Source organism: Macaca fascicularis, chromosome 7, assembly GCF_037993035.2.
Source record: "Macaca fascicularis isolate 582-1 chromosome 7, T2T-MFA8v1.1".
Classification (NCBI taxonomy): domain Eukaryota; kingdom Metazoa; phylum Chordata; class Mammalia; order Primates; family Cercopithecidae; genus Macaca; species Macaca fascicularis.
In genome coordinates, this window is record NC_088381.1 from 30,094,090 (window position 1) to 30,106,815 (window position 12,726).

The 12,726-nt window shown below is 37.4% G+C and overlaps 1 protein-coding gene across 5 annotated transcripts in view; it reads right to left on the reverse strand.

Moving 5' to 3' along the window:
* The window catches only part of WDR72 (WD repeat domain 72), a 240,049-nt gene that overhangs the window by 146,204 nt on the left and 81,119 nt on the right, over positions 1-12,726 (reverse strand). For all 5 annotated transcript variants that reach the window (XR_012416259.1, XM_073998488.1, XM_065547944.2 and 2 more), the window contains exon 14: positions 4,625-4,821. Coding sequence is in view for 4 of the 5 variants with exons in the window: in XM_073998488.1 (XP_073854589.1) it covers positions 4,625-4,821 (197 nt within the window). In the remaining variant the exon portion in view is untranslated. The remainder of the gene's footprint in view (positions 1-4,624; positions 4,822-12,726) is intronic.

Genomic DNA, 12,726 nt, shown 5'->3' on the forward strand with positions numbered 1-12,726 from the left:
CTCAGGCCTCATGATCTCCAGGTCCAGTAAAGACTGTCTGGATCATAAATTGGCAAACGACAACCAGTGCATCATCTCTAGTCCACTGCCTGTTTTTATAAATAATGTTTTTATTGGAATACAACCACCCTTGTTGAAGAATTGTCTATGGTTGCTTCTGTGCTCCAAAAGCAGAGTTGAGTACCCATAGCTGCAAAACTCTGGCCTGCAAAGCCAAAAATATGTACTATCTGGTCCTTTCTTAGCCTATTTTTGTGTTGCTATAAAGGAATACCTGAGGCTGAGTAATATATAAGGAAAGGAGTTTTAGATGGCTCACGATTCTGCTGGCTGGAAGACAGGACATCTGGTGAAGGCCTGTCTTCTTCCACTCATGGCAGAAGGTGAACCAGAGCCATGTGTGCAGAGATCACACGGTGAAAAGGGAAACAAGAGAGGCAGGAGAGAGAGGAGCTCTTACTAGCATCCAATGCTCCTGGAAACTGATGGAGCTCATGCACTCCGGTCCCCACATTAATCTATTCAGAAGGATCTGCCCTATGACCTAAACACCTCTCATTAGGTCCCTTCTTCAACACTGAGGAACAAATTTCAACATAAGGTTGGAGGGGTTAAATATCCAAATCATAGCAGGTCCTTTACAAAAAAGAAAAATACTTATTCCTGGTCTAGTTCATCATTGTTCGATACAAGTGGAATGCAAATCACATTTGTAATTTTAAATTGCCTAATAGATACATTAAAAAAAGGAAAAAGAAATGGGTGAGATTAATTTTAGTAATACATTTCATTTAATCCTATATATCCAAAATAGAATTTAACATGCAGTACTAACCACATTTCAAATACTCAGTAGCTACAAATGTTTAATGGCTACCATTTTAGACAGTGAAGCCCTAGAAAAGCAAACCAGAAGGAGCTGCTGGGAGACCCATTCTACAGAAAATCAATTTTAAAGAAAAGACATTTCCAGGATACTACAATAGGCCCCAAATAATAATCCACATTACCCTTTTTCATTTCACAGAAAAGAAATGCAGAAAAAGAATTTAAAAGCAACTAACCAACGAACAAACAAAATAGGGTTTTTTTCCCCTTAAAATACGATGAAGCTACAAAGATTTCTGCAATTACAGATGATTTTAGGATGGTTGTTTATTCTCTACTTTGATACTAAATTCCTTCCATTGCAATTTAAACAGGTTCTATCTTGTCTTATCTTTAGATAAATCTAAGAAAAGCAGTCCCCCATCACTAATATGATATTGTATTCCTTTAAATCCTTTATGACTCTGGCCTTCCTTTCCTATGCCAGAGATATTCTTTGTCTAGCAGCACAAATTCAACTCCTCTAGCATTTCAAATTGGAATTATTTTCAAAATGTTTTGTTGTATTTGTTTTTCTCTTTTAAACTTTTCTCCAGATCTATATGTACTTGCTTCAAATGCAACAAGAAAAAATAAATACAGCATTCTAATAAAGTCCAAATGTTGCCAAACACAAAAGTCTCCGCTGCTAGTCTTCTGTTTAAACAGTTCATTCTATTGTTGGAGAATATTTCACCTGTGTCTTACTAAAATCCACAAACAAAAACAATCCTGAAATACAAAGTAACCTTTAACAGTTTTAAATTTCACAGGCATACTGTCCCTCATTTTCCCCACATATACAATGAGCATGATTCAAATTTGGTTTCTTAAAATTAATTTTTTTCTTATGAAAACTCATGAAGCATTTTACCATATTAGTAACAAGGAGAATGGGGAATGTATCAGCACCCATAAAATGTCATGCTTATCAAATTTGTAAATTAAAGAAGACTAAGATACAGTAACCTTGGCAGGTACGGTGGCTCACATCTCTCATCCCAGAGACTCAGGAGGCTGAAGCAGGAGGATCGCCTGAGGTAAGGAGTTTGAGACCAGCCTGGGCAACAAAATGAGATCTTGCCTTTAAACGAAAACATTTTTAAATTTAGACAGGTATGGTGTTGTGCACCTGTAGTCCCAACTACATGGAAGGCTGAGCCGAGAGAATTGCTTGAGCCCAGGAGTTCAAAGCTGTAGTGGGCTGTGATCATGCCACTGCACTGTGATTGTGCTGGAGTGCAGTGGCACGATCTCTAAAAATAAGACCCTGCCTCTAAAAATAAATAAATAAATAAATAAATAAGACAATCTCAACAGCCTAACTCTATCAGGATGAAATGCTAAGAGAAAAAGTGTATAGCAGATCATGAAGATATCCAGTACATAATTTAAAAAGATACAACTTAGGAGAAGCATAAAAAATATTGTTCTAATTAGCACTAAATTTAATAATAAGAGAAGTATAATATATAGGACAAAAAAGGTGATAGTCCTGTCCAATTGAGTTTATCTCCGAATGTAAAGAATGAAAGTTTGAAATTGTAGTCATCTAAGGTAAGGGGCAAAAGCAAGAAAATAAAGTTGAAATCAGCCTGTAAGTAGGAAAACAAGATTCTGGCATTTTATTGCTTCTTGAAGTCAACGAAGAAACAAAATTATATAAAGAAAATGAAATCTATATATATTATTACCAGTACCTAAAGAGTAACTATGAAGCTCTTCAAGAGAGTGAAATACATAGCAGTCAGTTTACCTTCTGGGAGTTAAACTAGTAAAAATGACACTTGATGAATGAGATTTGCTCCTGCAGACCCTAGACATCTTAAAGGCATAGGTCAGGAGACATCCCCCAGTTCTCACCTACTACTCTAGCATATAATTTCCACTATAAGATGCTAACTCTGTTATGAATGGTGAGCAACAAAGACACACCAAGATGGGAATGCTTGGCAGCTGGCTCAGCTCACTCACTGGGCTTTATTCACTACAGCCTTATGATACCTAAGACTGTCAGTGTGATTCAATTTCCCACCTTATGTTCAGCTGTGAATGTTGAAGTTTCAAAGCATCTCTATAACTGTCCTTAGAAAATGACCTTTTCAAGTTAAGAATAGGAAAAATAGGTTTCAAAAACCTAAAGACAATGGATTGAATGAGAAAAGAAAAAAAGCCGTCACCTAATCACCAGCTTCAATATCTGAAGGAGGAAAGTACAAACAAAAGCAGGTGTTCTAAATGGAGTCTTAAAAAGAAAAATCCAAAATTCAGAAATTTTTCCATGCATTATCAGCCTTGGCCAAGGGAGATGGTACTCTGCTGGGCTGAGAGCATTGGTTACATTCAACTGTCAGAGCTCAATGAATGAATATTCTCTGGGCTCTGACTCCATGCCCATGAAGAAACCCTGTGTTACAATTTCCCCTGGCCTCAGCTTTGCTGCAGTGAGAATGTACCAAGCAACAACCAGAATGCCAATAAAAGAATTGTCATTCTAGTTTATATATTCATTTTTGTAGGTATTTAGTTAGTGTGACTCAGTTCTCACAAGGTTGACAAATCCTAGACTCACTTGTAAAAATCTAAACCAGGTCTCTAAACCTAAAAAGCTAAAGATTACATGCTAGCACCCCTGCCCCCAACTCTGCTGCTTTGAGGCATGGCTTTAATGGCCCATTGGCCTTTCTTGATGATGACATATTCTTTTGCCTAACTATATACATACACATGAGATAAAATAAGGTCTTATTCTACGTCCTTATTAATAGTATATTACTAGTCTTCATAATACCATTAAAATAACAGAAAAGATGAACAATATGTAATTAAGAATCAGCAAAACCTTGATTTAGCAATCCCACTTCAAAAAATATATCCTTCAAATAATCTGCATGAAAAAAGCTTTAGGTTCATAGATGTGTTATTTAAAAAGTGAAACATAAAAACCAAGCCATGTATCAAGCCATAGAGAAAGGATCTATACCAGCAATGATAGAAACACCACATAGAGCATAACGCAGCCATTAAAAACAAAAATTACATATTAATACCATGAAAATATGTTTACATGAAAAAATACATTTGATATGTACATATAAATGGCATTGTTACAACAGTATGTTGAGGGGATAATTTGGAGGTAAAAATATAAAAAGATGGAAAATAATCCCTTACAGAAATCAGATTAAATTACTATATCATATTTACACATAAAAAACAATAAAGCTAGCCAAATTTCTGCTAAGCTGGTTGGCTTGGTTTATGAGAATAAATGCCAACTCCATCACTGTGTATTCACTGAGGCTTAGAATCCTAGAGAGTTAGTGATCCTACTGATACTGGGTATATCAAAATAATTATCCATACTGTGATCTAGTTTTTCTGATCTTTTTTTGTTTATTTTCAATCAGCATTTTTAAGAGGTCAGATACTCTTAACCGAAAAATAAAAATAGATCCAAACTACAGAATATAAATGTTTTCCCTTCCTTATGGAAAACGACCTAGGATTCAAGGGTTAATATAAAATGGACTCAATTTTGACAAGCCAGAATCTATTTTGTCAAAAATCATGCCATAATAAGTATAATAGTCACTCAAAAAGTTACACTGATTCACCCAAGATTACTTGGTAGATGTAGCAGTCTCTTAGTTCTTGTTTTTGTGCTGATACTTAAGTGCCATGTATTTATGAATGCATCTAACTTCTTATTCAGTTGATAATGCTCTTTGTGAATATCAGCTTGATTTGAACTTACCTTACATGAAGACTCCACTTGCAGACTAGGGCAAGGTAATGGCCCAAGCTGGTAGGGGCTGGAGGATCTCTGTTCTATACTTTTGTGCTTAAGTGTCTCTGAGGCAATGGGAAGTACAGACTTCACAAGCTGTGAATCATCACAACAATTAAGAATAATTCGTGCTCTTTCTCCTGTCTCATGTCTTTCCAAAGTGCCTGGAAAACAAGAAGTAAAAATGTCAGCAAAATATTTACCCCAACAGAATAAGACAGAACAAAACACTCTTTAACAGAAGAATCACAGTCCTTTAAGTTATCGTGCCTTAGTATCTTGCAACCGAAAAATAGCCTGGGAGCTTTTTCTAAATTATTCAAAACACTTGCTCATAAAGGCTGAACTTATGGATTTGAAAAGCTCATCTTCCTCTTTGTGCTTCTTCATCCACTGAAATCAACAGGAGATTCAATAGTCTTTAATAGTAAAATCTCTAACTTATTATACAGTATGCAAGTGATCAATAACACATAACTATGGAATATTTTAGTGCTGTCCCCTAGTGTTCCAACTCACAAGCAACAGAGAACCCACAGTGCTTTGCTTGGGTTCCTAGGCTTGAAATGTTTCTATTGGTAACATATAATTTAAATGAATGGAGCAAGTAAGAACACGGATGCTTTGTGTACTGCCTCCCTCACCCAAGCGTCCCCGCAGGGCTTTGTTGTTTTATTGTTGGGATTGTTGTGATTATATCCTTTGGCTTTTATTTCTTACGTTATTAGAAGGGGAAAAAAAATCCTTTGCCTCTGTCATTCTTCCAGTTTCAGAATTTAGGAGTGCTGTCAAGTTCAATTTAAAGTTAAAAAAAAAGTATAAAATAGACCAAAAGTATCAGAAACCAATTCACAAATAGTTCAATGTTTTTATAAAATACAATGCCATACACTCAGTGAAATATCAATAAATATGAATTAATCATGTTCTCTGTCTCTTATGAGTTCATTTGCATTATTCATACTATATTAAATATATAGGTTATTTCCTACTGAATAAAGACACCAATGAATACTAATTTAATAAACAATACCTAAATATAGACTTTATTTCATATTCTTTCCTACCAGTGAGAAAGAAGTAGATGTACTATTTATATTGTTAAGAAAATATCAAATTAATTACAATAAGAAAATAGAAATAATAATTGTAGGCCACTATGTCTTTAGATAAAAAGATTGGTAGATATATTTGAAGATTATGATGATTCTATCCTTTCTCATTTCTCTCCCACTCTTCTATAGCCTTCTTTTATTACAACTAGACTACCATTAGTTGGCACCATGGATGCTGAACCAGTAACAGTTACTTTGCTCAAATAACAGGCAGAACTTCAATCTCGAGTCCCTTAACAATATAATTTTATTGTAACATTTCTACATTCATAAATAAACATCCTTATCATACAAACTTATAAACATGTTATTCTTCTAAGCTTTCCTTTTCCATCAAGATTGATATATCTGGCCGGGTGTGGTGGCTCATGCCTGTAATCCCAACACTTTTGGAGCCCGAGGTGGGCAGATTGCCTGAGTCCAGGAGTTTGAATCCAGCCTGGGCAAGACGGCAAAACCCCATCTCTACAAAAAATAAAAAAATTAGCCAGGCAGGGTGGCGAGCACCTACAGTCCCAGCTACTAGACAGGGCTAAGGCAGGAGGATCTCTTGAGCCCAGAAGGTTGAGGCTACAGTGAGCCAGGATCATGCCACTGCACTCCAGCCTGGGTGACAGAACGAGACTCTGTCTTAAAAAAGAATAAACACAAAGTCTGTCACAACGGTATGCAACAGCTAGATATTCTGGGACTTTAATTTTTATAAATTAGGAAAAAATATTGATCTATTTTCTGAAGGATACACTTCAGGGAGAAAAAATTATTTATAGATCAACAAATGAAGCTGACAGCAACATCAAGAAAACCCTTCCTCTCAAGACTGATGATAAGAAAAGCTTCAGAAACCAAAGATAAGAGTTATTACTGCTTCCTGAAAACTACCGCATTCCAGAACTTGGAACCGTGTTACCTGGTAAAATTTACTGTCTTTCTGAGAAGTCTCTCTTTGAAAATGGTATCATCCTGAATATTTTCTTCTCACAAGTTCTCTGTGGCTCCTCAAGCTATGATATTTTTTCCATATTTTAGGAATGATTGGGAAAGAACTTACTGCACTTTAATACATTTGTTATGTGCCTTATGCAAAATGTATACATTCTATATATCCATGTTTTATTGTATACCTGATGTCTGACCCAAACACAACTATTTCTTGTAATTTTTAATGATGAGAATAGTTTATCTACAAATTTAGGTAGTTGTAATCCATTTTCATTCGCGCAGATAATTAATCTGTCTGAGTATTTACTATGCTACCATGTACCATCCATCATGCCAGATGATGACAATGTACAGTATATAAGAATGACTCAGTCCAGGTCCCTGAGAGCTTCCTTAAAACCTAATGGTAGTACAGATGCAAGAAACATCTGAAAACTGATAAGCTGCAATATTTAAAGTAACACCTAAGCTATTTCCACCCAAAACTAAAAATCTCCCCTTCTAAAAATGTTAGACATTTGGTTTTGTGTACAAGAGTTTCTGTCAAGATTAGTTATAAAATAGTAGAAAAATAATGAATATTTTGTTTCAAAGAACTGATTAAGGCATACACATGACATAAGGAGTGGTTAGAGTCAATCAATTTCTGTAAAAGATATAGACAGACAAGTAAACTACATGTTCAAAGCAGTAATTTAATTTTGCAATAGGTTCACGATGGCAGCTTTTGAAAGACCTTGGTCAAAATTCTGACAGTGGGTGGGCATTCCCACATGTGCTAGTTATCAATTTATTGCCTCAGATTCAAATTCAGCCTTCACTGCCTGCTTTGTGAAAATGAATATGGGCTTGATAAATATTTTCTTGTTTATCAGCTGGTGAAATATTAACCTTTGGGGACAGAGGGTGCTGGAAAGACCAAGTAGAAGAAAGGGTTAAGGCCAGGTGTGATGGCTCATCCCATCCTAACTATAATCTTAGCACTTTGGGAGGGTGAGGCAGGTGGATCACAGGAGTTCAAGACAAGCCTGGGCAACATGGAGAAACCCTGTCTTTACAAAAAATACAAAAATTAGCCGGGCATGGTGGCATGTGCCTGTAGTCACAGCTACTTGGGGGGCTAAGGTGAGAGGATCACTTGAGCCAGAAAGTCGAGGCTGCAGTGAGCTGTGATCATACCACTGTATTACAGCCTCGGCGACAAGGTCAGACCGTGTCTCAAAAAAAATAAAAAAAATAAAAAGAGGAAGAAGCAGGAGGAGGAGAAGAAGGAGGAAGAGGAGGAAGAGGAGGAGGAGGAGGAAAGGAGGAGGAGCAAGAAAGAAGAAGGGAAAGAAGAAGAGGCAGGGGGAGGGGAAGGGGAGGAAGAAAGGGCTTTTTCTTCTTGGTTCTGGTGTACTTTTCTTGGAGTAGTGTTAGTGGCTTCTCCAGTAAAGGTGTCGGTACTACATGACAGCTGGCCCAGCAGCACTTTGCATCCAAACACTGTCTTTGGCATACTCTTTGGGCAGTTTTGTAACAGTGCCTCCAGCAAGACATCTCCCTGTGGACAGCTTTCTCTGGCACCCTCGAGGGAATATTTCTAGAAAGTTCCACCAGAACTACACCATAGCAGCGTCTTTGCCATTCAATACATATAACCATACCCTCTCTAGCAAGGTCAGGAACTTAGCCCTGGAGGGTGGAAAGGGGGGTCTTTCTTGGTTTCTTGATCAAGCTAGCACAAGTTCTAAGGCTAGGAGTCATCCTTCACATCTGCTATTCCTATATTCTTTAGAGTTCTCTTCTTACTAGTCAATCTCTCATATTCAAATTCTTTATGCTAGTTAATAATTCTTTATACTAAATTTTCTGTTTAAGTTACTGCATCATTTTTCTTTCCTGATTAGACCCTGATTAATACACTACGATACATCACTTATGATGCAGAATGTTTCCTTAAATATGTCTCCAAAGTTATGAACTTTATACCACTTCAGAGATATACTTAAACTATTAGAGAACATATATAGCAAAAAAAAAAAAAAAAAAAAAGGAGGCATGACCACAAGGAAGATTTCTAACAAGCGATGCTTTTCCAACTCTAATATACTGCCTTGGGCAAGATACAGAATAGCTACTATTTCCAGATATTAAAGAAATGTGAGAAACCGAAGATTCACAAAATTGCTTAATTCAACTTCCAGTTTCAGGAGAACTTTTCTTTCCAAAGTAAACTCACTGATAATTAGAATTTTATTTCATTATAGTACATCAAGAATAGGAGTTAATTCATATTTATTATTCATTTGAATCAATCTGAACATGACAAGGAAAGGTGTAGAGACATAGGCGAGTTAAGTACTACTGAAAGTTACATTACATCTCCTCCTTCAAAGTAGGTGTGCAAAAATATTCCATAAAATCTATTGTAAGTAAAATCTTTATTGTATAAAATGCTTTCCAATAAATATTTTGTATTTTTCTATTATTTATTTAATATGATTTTTATATAATTTGTTTTAATCTTAAACTGTGTAATAGTGCATTAGAGAGCAGAGCTAATCATAAGAAAAGATAGCTTAAAGCAATTAACATCTTGATAAGAAATGAAGGAAAGATCAGTTTCCAAAGTTGCATAGTTTCCGAAAAGTCAGTGCACAGAAATATAAGAAACAGCCAAGATAATCTCTGCAGATCCCCAGACCCGTATTGACAGGATTTTCACTTGTACACACTGCTTTCCCTGTCAATTCAACATACCCCACAGCGTACTTAATCAACTACGTTTAAAACCAGAGCCTTCTCTATGACCCCATGCACAACCCTGCCCATGTTCTTCCTATCTGTCCAGGCAGACAACAAGGACACATCATCACAGCATGGTGTTTAGGAGCAGACTCTGGCATCAGACTGTCCTGTAGTTAAATCCTTGTTTTACCTTTGATGGCTGTGTGGCCTTCAGCAAGTTACTTTACATCTCTGTGCCTCAATATCTTCATCTGTACAATGGGGATAATGATAATCCCTACCTCATGGAGTTACTTGAGGATTAAATTGAGTAGATATAAGAAGGGCTTAGAGGTTTCAGCACACAGTGAATGCTGTGCTATATGACAGCCCTCTCTGTCACATGACAGAGGTCCTCACTCAGCTGCTGGTGAGCTGATTAACAAACGTCTTTGGCCCCCAAGCACTAGAGTCTGCCCGACACCTAGGCCTGAGGTCACTGGGCATATGGCCAACTTGGGCCCCCAGGGCTTCCTACCTGAAACTTGAACCTCCTCAATCAGCCTTTCCTTGCAGGCTACGTTATAATCAAACTCAGAGTAGGATTATATATTTGACTTATTTTTTAATCCTCTTCCGTACACCAGAATGGGGTCTGGCATAAATTAAAGGCTGGATAATACTTCTTAATAGATTATATGACATCAACAACCTGCTAATGATTTTTTTTTAAAACTGGCGCTGCACTTGGGATGAAATCTAAACTCCTTGACCAAGAAGTCACATTCTCACCCCTGCTCTGCTTTCTCCCATGTCAGCCTCCCCTTATTCACAAATTAGATTGTTCTTTTTCATTTTCTTTTGTTGAAAACAAACAATTTTTTTCCTGCTAGCTCTAGCACATCCTTCAGGTATTAGCTTAAAATCTCACTTCCTCAGAGAAGCCTTTCTAAAATAGATTCCTGTATCTTGTACTGTTTTCTATCTCAGCTTCTTCACTTTACAGCATTTACCACTTTTGTAATTGGTGTCCTTTATTTGCTTGCTTCCCCACCAGATACTAAACGCTTTTTGGCAAGTATGTGTTCCATGAGCTTGGTACAAAGCAGTTCTTTTTAAATATTCACTGAAGAAGTTAAATAATTGTATCCTTTCCCTGAGGCAGTGAAAAGAGGTGGCTGTAAAGCATCAGAGCATACTAGGGTCTCAGTGTGACAAGATTTAATGCCAGAAATATGCACTATAAACTTAGACCCTAGAGCCCAGGAGAGGCCAACACTGCAAACAGTGCCATTCACAAGCCTGAGGCCTGTCCCAGCTTTCAGCTATGTTGCCAGGTCACTCCTGATGGCACAAGAACTTGTAATTGGAGACAGCGAGTCAGTTTCTGAATGTGACGTGTTGTCTTGACCTATGAACTAGCCATTTCTTGCTTCATGGACTACAGAGCAGAAGATGCTGAAGGAGAAGAAGGAGCCATCACATTCTACACTTCAATTCCCTTCCAAACAGCCAGAAGTTGTTTCCTTGATTTTATGTTCCTTGAAATTTGTGCATATTTTTATTATTTGCTGTCTTCTACTTAAATATTTTATTTTGGCTGGGAGTGGTGGCTCACTCCTGTAATCCCAGCACTTTGGGACACTGAGGCGGACTAATCCCTTGGGCTCAGGAGCTCAAGACCAGCTTGGGCAACATGGCGAAACCCCATTTCTACAAAAAATAGCTGGGTGTGGTGGCATACACCTGTAGTCCCTGCTACTCAGGGGGCTGAGGTGGGAAAGTTGCTTGAACCTGGGATGTCAAGGCTGCAGTGAGACATGATCATGCCACTGCACTCCAGCCTGGGTGACAGAATGAGACTGTCTCAAAAAAAAAAAAGAAAAGAAAAGAAAAGAAACTTTTTCAACTCCCATTGACATTTACTTTCCAAAATCAACAAAAGTATCCAAGTATCCTAGCCTACTATCAACTTATGAATACCTTTAAATTACATACTTCCTCCCAAATTAACTAGGTACACTAAGTCTCTGGAAAAAAAAAAAAAAAAAAAAAGAATAGCTATTATCCTCAAAGGGAGAGAAATAATTTAAAAATAAATCATAGTCATTTGATGAATCCATCTGCAAATGATCAAGAGGAAATTAAGACTAAACAACATGACCTAGATGGATTAACACTTTGTCATGTTGTACAGAAATATTTTCTTTATGTTAAAATTATACATAAATATATTTGAGACTAATTAGCTTATTATAACTCATGGTGTCTTTCCAAAGAAGAACATTGTAGAAACAGCATTTCTATAGAAATATAAAATTCTCCCAGACCATCCAAAGCACATATATTGTAAACCAACGAATCTCAAACAAATTTGTTTCATAGAGAAGGAACACATTTTAAATTAAATATTCTGTTTATTATTGGATTGTGGAAAAACCATATATATATAGGGCTGGGCGCAGTGGCTCATGCCTGTAATCTCAGCACTTTGGGAGGACAAGGTGGGCAGATCACCTGAGGTAAGCAGTTCAAGACCAGCCTGGCTAACACAGTGAAACCCCGTCTTTACTAAAAATACAAAAAATTAGCCAGGCGTGGTGGTGCACACCTGTAATCCCAGCTAGTCAGGAGGCTGAGACAGGAGAATCCCTTGAACCTCAGAGGCAGAGGTTTCAGTGACATGAGAATGTGCCATTGTACTCCAGCTTGGGCAACAAGAGTGAAACTCCATTTCAAGAAAAAAAAAAAAAAAAGCATATGTATTCATCACTAATCACATAACAGGATACAAATTATTTAGCAAATAATTGTATTTAAATGAACAAAGCTTAATAGCAAGAACACGTGAGTGGATACATTATAGAATTAGATCTTTTCCATATTAGGTAGGCATTTTCTAACTGAATCCATTATGATACTGGGCAAGTGATTAAGAGCACAATATTTCAAAGTGACTCTCTCTGAAACAGAGTAAGTTTTAAAAAATGACCTCACTACCAAATTTGATAATCAAATTCATAAAAGTCAGGTTTCAGGCCGGGCGCGGTGGCTCAAGCCTGTAATCCCAGCACTTTGGGAGGCCGAGACGGGTGGATCACAAGGTCAGGAGATCGAGACCATCCTGGCTAACCCGGTGAAACCCCGTCTCTACTAAAAAATACAAAAAACTAGCCGGGCGAGGTGGCGGGCGCCTGTAGTCCCAGCTACTCGGGAGGCTGAGGCAGGAGAATGGCGTGAACCCGGGAGGCGGAGCTTGCAGTGAGCTGAGATCCGGCCACTGCACTCCAGCCTGGGTGACAG